At 47.3% G+C, this 10,340-nt stretch overlaps 1 protein-coding gene across 1 annotated transcript in view; it reads right to left on the bottom strand.

Annotated features, from left to right (window-relative positions):
- LOC139577178 (multiple C2 and transmembrane domain-containing protein 1-like) overlaps window positions 1-10,340 on the bottom strand; it is a 291,904-nt gene that overhangs the window by 5,959 nt on the left and 275,605 nt on the right. Inside the window, exons 19-21 of the mRNA XM_071404089.1 lie at window positions 8,948-9,057; window positions 7,181-7,290; window positions 6,706-6,803 (exon numbers count right to left, since the gene is read on the bottom strand). Of these exons, the coding sequence (XP_071260190.1) occupies window positions 6,706-6,803; window positions 7,181-7,290; window positions 8,948-9,057 (318 nt within the window). The remainder of the gene's footprint in view (window positions 1-6,705; window positions 6,804-7,180; window positions 7,291-8,947; window positions 9,058-10,340) is intronic.

The following is a 10,340-nucleotide window of genomic DNA, read 5'->3' as shown; positions in this document are numbered from 1 at the left end:
CATGGCTGTGTGAGAGCTAGCTAGCTGCTTTCCCATTTGTCTCCTGCTGCTTAACTGTGCCACTTCAACAAGCAGTGTCTAACCCTTAATCTGTCACACCAAACATCTCAGACACATCAGCCTCTCATAGCGTTAACCCCCTCCAGTCAACCATACACTGTCTGTATGCTATTTCAACTCCCATTCACAGCAGTCACCACCAATGTCCCATAAAGGGATCGGTGACTGGAGTCCATGTGCTCCTCCTCCTCTTATCACTAGCAGCACCAGGTGGGGCTGATTCAGAGCTACACTGTCCACGGCCTACAAGCAAAATATCTTTCAAAACATAGGATCAATTTACAGCTGAACAAATAAGGACAGGGTGAGAGAGTGGAGGAGCGAGGAGTGGAGGAACTGGAGGACCTGGTTCTGAACATATGTACTGGTCCTGGTGATGATGAGCACAGACCCAGGGGGAGAGGAGAGAGACGGGGGAGGATTCCGGCCACAAAACAGTGGGGTGATGACAGATAGTGTTTTCATGTGGGTTGGGATCCTTTTCTAGTCTGGCCAACTAAAGCAGCCACTGGAGCAGAATCCCAGGGGACCCAGGTTTGTATATGGGCCCGTCCCATCTGTGCTGCTGCTGCTGGGATGAACGGCTGCACTGTGTCAGTCAGGGTTTCATGATGGGAGCTTAGGGGGCCGTGGCAGAGCTGGTGGGATGCAACTGTCCGTTGAGTGAGGCTGAGATCATGCCATGTCCATGAGTGATGGAGTGAATGGGTTCATGAATGATTGAGTGAGTGAGTGAGTGAGTGAGTGAGTGAGTGAGTGAGTGAGTGAGTGAGTGAGTGAGTGAGTGAGTGAGTGAATGCACATCTGGGGGTGGGACAGGTTCACTTTAAATGCTTTGTCAGGAGACATTTGGGTCACTTTCTGTAGCACAGAAACAACCCTGATCTGAGTTTTGTTGTTTGTAGTGTAGTGTACAGTTGTACTGTAGGCCATCACTCCACTGTCATACAACATTGGACATCTTTTCAAAGGCAAAGCAGGGAGTGAGGGTAAAGCCTACAACACATCCCAAGCAGGACATTGTAATATCACTGCCTGTTAAAATCAAATCAAATCAAAATGTATACGTCACAGGCTTCGTAAACTACAGGTGTAGACTAACAGTGAAATGCTTGATTAGAGATCCTTTTCCAACAATGCAGAGTTAAGATAAAGATACAAAAACATAGAAATAGTGACACAAGAAAAAAATGTGAACACAGTGAATAACAAATAACAATAACGGGTAAAAATAACATGGTTATATACTGTATAGGGAGTAACAGTTGGGAGTCGATGTGCAGGGAGACGAGGTAATTGAGGTAGATACATACATATAGTGATGGGTAAAGTGACTAGGCAAACAGGATAGATAATAGACAGTAGCAGCAGCATATGTGGTGAGTGTGAATGTGTGTGTGAGTGTGTGACTGTGTGTGGCGTCAGCATGCATGTGTGCGCGTGCTATGTGGGTCTGGGCGTATGGAGTGTGTGTGTTGGGATGTCAGTGTGTGTGCATAGAGTCAAGGTAAGAGAGTTAGCTCAAAAAAGGGTCAATGCAGGTAGTCATTTAATTAGCTATTTAGCAGTCTTGTTTTGTAGTCATGGCTTGGGGGTAGAAGCTGTTCATGGTCCTGTTGGTTCCAGACATGGTGCACTGTTACCGCTTGCTGTGCGGTAGCAGAGAGAACAGTCTATGACTTGGGTGGCTGGAGTATTTGACAAATTGTTGGGCCTTTCTCTGACACCGTCTGGTGTGAAGGTCTTGGATGGCAGGGAGCTCGGCCCCATTGATGTACTGAGCCGTACTCACTACCCTCTTTAGCGCCTTGCGGTCAGATGCCAAGCAGTTGCCATACCAACCGGTGATGCAGCCAGTTAACATGCTCTCAATGGTGCACAGGTAGAACTTCTGGAGGATCTGAGAGCCAATCCAAATCTCTTCAGCCTCCTGAGGGGGAAGAGGCGTTGACGTGCCCTCATCACAACCGTGTGGGTGTGTGTGGACCATGTTAATTCCTTAGTGATGTGGACACAGAGGAACTTGAAGCTCTCGACCCGCTCCACTACAGCCGATCGATGTGGATGTAGTCCACAATCAGCTCCTTTGTCTTGTTGACGTTGAGGGAGAGGACGTTGTCTCTGATCTCCTCCCTATAGGCTGCCTCATCGTCGTTTGTGAACCGTCCTACCACCATCGTGGTGTTGCAGTCGTGCGCTGCCACGCAGTCGTGGGTGAACAGGGAGTACAGGAGGAGACTAAACATGCACCCCTGAGGGGCCACAGTGTTGAGTGTCAGCGTGGCAGATGTGTTGTTACCTACCCTTACCACCTGGGGCTGCCCGTCAGGAAGTCCAGGATCCAGTTGCAGAGGGTGGTGTTCAGTCCCAGGGTCCTGAGCTTGTTGATAAAGTTGGAGGACACTATGGTGTTGAATGCTGAGCTGTAGTCAATGAACAGCATTCTCACATAGGTATTATTTTTGTCCAGGTGGGAAAGGGTCAGTGTGGAGTGCACTAGAGATTGCATCATCTCTGGATCTGTTGGGGCGGTATGCAAATTGGAGTGGGTTCAGGGTGTCTGGGATGATGGTGTTGATGTGAGCCATGACCAGCTTTTCAAAGCAAGTCAAACGCCTACAATTCCCCCCAAAAAGTTTGCAATTTGGGACTGTCTGTTGCTATTCAAATCAACATCCTTCTGGGGAACTATACAAACAAAAGTTTGCATGTCAGGAAAAACTAGTTTTCAGAAGGAAAGGCGGGAACCAGATAGAACAAAAGAAAGAGGAGAGAGAGAGGTCTCTCAGAAGAGCTGCCAGAGAGAGACACGTCACAGGTTCCATTCCTCCTTCCGGGTGACAGGCCTGCCGTGCAGCTCTTGCGGCTCCGCTCGCTCTTGTTCACGCTCACCCTTCCTAATAAAGCTACGCCGCCCCGCATACGAAAACATGGCGAGCTAGTTAAAGTCAAAAAAGAGAGAGAGGGAGAGAGAAGGGTAGCAATTTGCTTTGAAAAAAATTGTAGAGCACAAAGATAACATCTATGGGAGACAGTGGGTAAAAGACCTGGCGCTGCTCAAAGGCAGCTCCACCCTCACTCCTCTCCTCTCCTCGCCACCTTCCCTCCTCTCCCCCATGTTGACAGTTGAACTACAAAACAACCTTTGAAGTGTGCACTGCGGAGGGGGCGCCGCATATTCCAGAGAGCGTTTCGTTTAGCAGTGTCAGGCGGCGGCGGGTGGCGTCCCGGGACCCGGTGTTCCACATGGCTCTCTCTCTTTCTCACTGTCGCCCTGCCGTTAAGTGAGAGGATTCCAGTTTGAAGGCGCTTGGGCGGGCGGGTAGCGGAGCAGGAAAAGGCAAATATAAATAAGTCAATGAGAGGAGACAGAGAGACATCGTTTTAATGATACTACCCTATGATGTTTCTACAGGGGGAGAAAAGTAGCTGCAGGCTTCATCTTTTGTGATGCCTATAACATAGCATTATGGGTATTAAACGGTGCCAAAAACAACAGCTAGCGCACCGACACCCACAGACAGGGGATTCAGCAGCACTCAGGTCTACTTTTCACAGAGAATAAGCATGTCAAGGTGAAAGCAAGGCAAACAGACAAAAAAAACACACAGGAAAGTTTTCCCAGCAAGTTTGCAGGCTGCTGAGTGGAGACTAATTGCTTGCTCAATGTAAAAGGATTAAATGTGTCCCAGAGATGACGAGGGAAGGGGGCCTGTGGCAGAGCAGAGTGGAAGTTGTGATGGATGGGGTCACCTAGTCTCAGCCCTTTAGCCCCCTTCAGCCCCCTTTCACCTCCTGACATCTGAAGTCCCCAACCCAGCAGCCAATCAGAGCCATAATCCTTCAATGACGAGTCGTGTCTATTTCTATGGAGGGGTTAAAACCTGCTACTTTACGCCGGCTATAAAGGAGCACTTGCTATGCTAATTGCTACCGTCCTATTATGCAGTCCACAGCTCACATGGCTAATGGCGTCATAAAGCATGCTGATACATGCAGCTGTCCCAGACGCCAGGTTGCTAATACTTAGGTTGATTATGGCTTTTGGCCTCGTTTAGGGCACATGGAGGATTCCCCTAGACCGTAAAGGTAGTTTACTCTGGCATAAAATCCCAACCAGCCATCCAGAGGGGAAAGTAGACAAGGCAGCCGTTAAGGTTACAGACTAGGAAGAACATGAAGGAAAACGGAGCAGCTATAAACGTGAACTGAGTAGTAAGTAAAGATATTACACCAAGGTTTATCTGTGGGTTTCAGCCAATACAGCACCTTTGTGCTGGTGTAGAGGGTTGCCAGTGCTGTTAGAGGCATAGTGTCTTTAAGATAAAGAGCACACGGTATAAAGCCAGTGTAGCTTCAAGGTAAAGTGCACTGTTAAGTGTTCACTGGGGCTGAGGGAGTGGCAGTCAACCGGCCCGTCACCCACTCCCCAGCACTTCAGTTGACCACCGCATCAACAATGCTACAACTGACTTACAGCAATATGCTGATTGATCCACTGTTCTCAAAACACACACACACGCACACACACACACACACACACACACACACACACACACACACACACACACACACACACACACACACACACACACACACACACACACACACACACACACACACACACACACACACACACACACACACACACACACACACACACACACACACACACACACACACACACAATCTTTGTCTCTGTAAAAATACCAATATCAGGAGCAAATAAATGTTAGAAGTTATATATCAATAAACACATACGCACAGAGAGACAGAGAGACAGAGAGACAGAGAGACAGAGAGACAGAGAGACAGAGAGACAGAGAGAGAGACAGAGAAGAGAGACAGAGAGACAGAGAGAGAGACAGAGAGACAGAGAGATAGAGACAGAGAGATAGAGACAGAGATAGAGAGAGATAGAGACAGAGATAGAGAGAGATAGAGAGAGATAGAGACAGAGAGAGAAAGAGAGAGAAAGAGAGAGAGAAAGAGAGAGAGAAAGAGAGAGAGAAAGAGAGAGAGAAAGAGAGAGAGCGAGACAGACAGAGCGAGACAGACAGAGCGAGACAGACAGAGCGAGACAGACAGAGCGAGACAGACAGACAGACAGACAGACAGACAGACAGACAGACAGACAGACAGACAGACAGACAGACAGACAGACAGACAGAGAGAGAGAGAGAGAGAGAGAGAGAGAGAGAGAGAGAGAGAGAGAGAGAGAGAGAGAGAGAGAGAGAGAGAGAGAGAGAGAGAGAGAGAGAGAGAGAGAGACAGAGACACAGAGAGAGAGAGAGAGAGAGAGAGAGAGAGAGAGAGAGAGAGAGAGAGAGAGAGAGAGAGAGAGAGTGCCACACTGGGGCCCTGAAATGTCATCCGCAAAGCTGGCCGTCTGGACACAGACCAAGGAGGTCAACCCCCTTTGACCCAGAAACACAGGCAATGAGGTGAACCCACCACCAGAGGCAGCGCAGGGGAGAGAGCAGAGCAACGAAGTTCTCAGAGTTCCACCTCTGGAGTGGAGCAGTAACAAGAGCTCCAGGGTCTGTGGGCTGGGGATTGTGTGTGTGCGCATCCGTGGGCTGTCCCGACCAGCGGCCCCTCATTAATGGGCTCGTAAAGCCCTCCTACCTGCCGGCCCCTCCGACTCCAGGTGTACAAGGTGGCTGCACCTCAGCAGAGGGCCACCTTGACCTCATTTGGATCGGGGCTACCTGCCGCTAGAACGGCCCTGGAAGACTGTAAATCCTCACGGGGGCGGACTGGGGCAAAGCGGGGACCGAGGATTACGACCCTGTAAAGATCAAAGAGGTGGCGGCCAACAGGCGATCAAAGGGGAGTGTGTTGGCGCTAATGTGGCAGGGGATTGGGTCGAGTGTGTGTCTGTGTTTCTCTGCTTCCAGCAGCACAGCCTGAACACTTTCACAAGCTGCCGTTAAACAGCGGCAGCACCTTGGCTGGGCGCGTCCAACCCAGCGGCCTCAGCGTTAATCTGATCTCACGGTTAATGTAGAACTAAACCGCGTGAGGGTGGTTAACTGTTGGTTTAACTCTGTAATGACTCAGTCACAACAGAAATTCTTCTGGATGGATTCAATCAGACAGCCCATAAAGGCCTTCGCTCACATGACCTTATTCATTATGTGGAATCAGGAAGTACTGAGCAGGAAAACACTTCATAATAGTTGGGAATATGGTCATATATGGTTTGCTAATATGTAATAGCAATAAGGCAGTCGATATTAATCACTGTGGAAATCACTATTAGAAAGCAAAATCTATGAATGCAAAAGTATGGAGAGAGAGAGGGGGAAGAAGGGAGAGAGAGATAGGGATGAACAGCCACCTTGTAAACTGTTCGCTGCTCTGGCACCCCAATGGTGGAACAAACTCCCTCACGACGCCAGGACAGCGGAGTCAATCACCACCTTCCGGAGACACCTGAAACCCCACCTCTTCAAGGAATACCTAGGATAGGATAAAGTAATCCTTCTGACCCCCCCCCCCCCCCTTAAAAGATTTTGATGCACTATTGTAAAGTGGTTGTTCCACTGGATGTCATAAGGTGAATGCACCAATTTGTAAGTCGCTCTGGATAAGAGCGTCTGCTAAATGACTTAAATGTAATGTAAATGAAATCACACCTACCACTTGAACATCTGAGGGGACTCTGGACAGGAAGTCCAAGAGCTCGTTGTTGTCAATGGTATACGGGTCACGGAGCTTCTTGCTGAATTTATTCACCCCTGCAGGGAGCGGGGGAAAGAGGGAGGAGAGCTGTTCAGCGCAGAAGTCACAAGAGCTCACCTACTTTCTTCCTCTCTCTTTCTCCCTCTCGCATTCTCTCCCCCTCTTTTTCTCTCTTTGTATCATCACAGCCCACTTTCAGCCCTCAATGTGTTTCAAAGCAGAGTGCAGACACCATTAGAGACCAGAGCTCCCCTCTCCACCCCTCAAGAGATCCTACCGCTCAGCTCCCTGAGCAACTGTGGCATGGAAGTAGAAATGATGATCTATCCCCAATCTAGCCCGTCATAATGGATACACTTCATTAAGGTACTATACTGCTCCATTGTTGTCTCATAAACGCAATAGACATTAGAATGGATTTTTAGGCACTCACCCCAGGCCAGGACGATGTACCGTAGGGGGATATAGTAGATGAGAACAGTTGCCACACATAGAGCTACGATGGCCAGCCAGCTTAGGAAAGGCACTGTCCAGTTAAAGGTGCTGTAAAGAGAGTAGGGGAGATATGTATTAGTACATGATAACAGGATGATTCACCTATGCGTAGACAGCATGCATCCTTTAGTTCTCCAACTGACTAGGGAGTTTCACTAACTTTACTGCCTATACTAAATGTGTGTACATTTAAAAGCATTAAAAGCAACAACATTTCAGTAATTTAATGGACTCTCTCGACTTACAGTTAGTGCATTCATTTTAAGATAGCTACAGTAGGTGAGAAAACCGCATACACTCAGTCATAATAAGTAAAGTTTTACTTAATAATGTAGCTATCAACAGTCAGTACTAGGAGGAAAAGTGCAATTCTTAATTCAAGAAAGGCAAGGGTGTTCGTTTTTTGTGGGATTAATTAATGTAGCAGAAGCTTGAGTGTGTGTTATTGTGTATGTACAGTGCCAGTCAAAGGTTTGGACACACCTACTTATTTATACTATTTTATACATTGTAGAGGTGTGTTTGGGGTCATTGTCCTGTTGAAAAACAAATTATAGTCCCACTGAGCGCAAACCAGATGGGATGATGTATTGCTGCAGAATGCTGTGGTAACAATGCTGGTTAAGTGCGCCTTGAATTCTAAATAAATCACAGACAGCGTCACCAGCAAAGCAACCCCACACCATCACACCTCCTCCACCATGCTTCACGGTGGGAACAACACACACCTACTCCGCATCTCACAAAATCTCAAATTTGGACTCATCAGACCAAAGTACAGATATCCACCGATCTAATGTCCATTGCTCGTGTTTCTTGGCCCAAGCAAGTCTCTTCTTCTTATTGGTGTCCTTTAGTAGTGGTTTCTTTGCAGCAATTCAACCATGAAGGCCTGATTCACACAGTCTCATCTGAACAGTTGATGTTGAGATGTGTCTGTTACTTGAACTCTGTGAAGCATTTATTTGGGCTGCAATCTGAGGTGCAGTTAACTCTAATGAACTTATCCTCTGAAGCAGAGGTAACTCTGGGTCTTCCTCTTCTGTGGCGGTCCTAATGAGAGCCAGTTTCATCATAGCACTTGATGGTTTTTGCGACTGCACTCCACTGCAAATTTTCCGGATTGACTGACCTACACGTTTTAAAGTAATGATGGACGGTCGTTTCTCTTTGCTTATTTGAGCTGTTCTCGTCATAATATGGACTTGGTCTTTTACCAAATAGGGCTATCTTCTGTATACCACCAGAAGGAATGAAATTCCACTAATTAACTTTTAACAAGGCACACCTGTTAATTAAAAGGCATTCCAGGTGACTACCTCATGAAGCTGGTTGAGAGAATGCCAAGAGTGTGCAAAGCTGTCATCAAGGCAAAGGGTGGCTACTTTGCCTTGATTTGTTTAACACTTGTTTGGTTACTACATGATTCCATATGTGTTATTTTATGGTTTTGATGTCTTCAGTATTATCATACAATGTAGAAAATAGTACAAATAAAGAAAAACCCTTGAATGAGTGTCCAAACTTTTGACTGGTACTGTATGTATGTGTGTGCGTGGTGTGTGAGTCTGTTTTCCAGCCAGCTCGACAGGGTTGAATAAGATGTGACAGGGACAGGCGGGTAGGCAGGCGGGTGGTGAGGGCGCTGGTGCCAGGAAGCATTGGAGAGGCGGGCCAGGCGCCGAGGAGGAAGCTTACTACTCACTTCTTTATCCTTTCGCCATAGGATGCCACTTCATCCAGGGCATTTTGCACACTGATGCACACATCCTGGATGGCATACAGCTTGTTGATGAAGCCCTTTCTCTCTGGGTCCTGGAGGACAGTTAGAGAGAGAAGGAAAAAGAGGAGAGAGGAGAGAGAGAGAGAGAGAGAGAGAGAGAGAGAGAGAGAGAGAGAGAGAGAGAGAGAGAGAGAGAGAGAGAGAGAGAGAGAGAGAGAGAGAGAGAATAAAGAGAGAGAGAGAGAGAGAATAAAGAGAGAGAGAGAGAGAGAGAATAAAGAGAGAGAGAGAGAGAGAATAAAGAGAGAGAGAGAATAAAGAGAGAGAATAAAGAGAGAGAATAAAGAGAGAGAATAAAGAGAGAGAGAGAGAGAGAGAGAGAGAGAGAATAAAGAGAGAGAGAGAGAGAGAATAAAGAGAGAGAGAGAGAGAGAGAATAAAGAGAGAGAGAGAGAGAGAGAGAATAAAGAGAGAGAGAGAGAATAAAGAGAGAGAGAGAGAATAAAGAGAGAGAGAGAGAATAAAGAGAGAGAGAGAGAATAAAGAGAGAGAGAGAGAATAAAGAGAGAGAGAGAGAATAAAGAGAGAGAGAGAGAAAGGTGCTGGGCACATGCATCTTTCAACAAAGAAAACATTTAAAGAGCTTCAAAGATTTGAAAAGGGGAGCCAAATCAGGAGATATCCTCCTTCCGTTGACTGACTACTCTCCAAGCTTTAATAGACATTTGAAAGTCTGCAGAACAAATCAGAATGTTTTCCCTCTTACAGCGACCACACAGGGAAATAGGAATATGTGATTAGGGTGAATTTAGCTGAATGCCAAATGGATGATTGAATGTTTCGACTGCCAAGACAGGCTCATTTTGTTGTTGGCAGCACACTATGATGTCACCAGAAGTGACATCATTATCATCGTCAGCACCATGACGAGCTCCTCCTTTTCAACTTTTGATGGTTGAGAACATTAGCAGGCCATAAGAACAGAGAGTGACGCGGCAGGTCAACCTAAAAGCCTCTACTGTTAGACACAAAGTACAAAAGAGGAAATCATGCAACAGTAAATGAGCTGCTGTAGGACTGACTGACAGACGACTGGGACAGGATGTGGTGACTGACTGACTGACAGACGACTGGGACAGGATGTGGTGACTGACTGACAGACGACTGGGACAGGATGTGGTGACTGACTGACTGACAGACGAGTGGGACAGGATGTGGTGACTGACTGACTGACAGACGACTGGGACAGGATGTGGTGACTGACTGACTGACAGACGAGTGGGACAGGATGTGGTGACTGACTGACTGACAGACGACTGGGACAGGATGTGGTGACTGACTGACTGACAGACGAGTGGGACAGGATGTGGTGACT

Source organism: Salvelinus alpinus, chromosome 5 (genome assembly GCF_045679555.1).
Source record: "Salvelinus alpinus chromosome 5, SLU_Salpinus.1, whole genome shotgun sequence".
Classification (NCBI taxonomy): Eukaryota; Metazoa; Chordata; class Actinopteri; order Salmoniformes; family Salmonidae; genus Salvelinus; species Salvelinus alpinus.
This window is presented reverse-complemented; position numbering and strand designations above follow the sequence as displayed.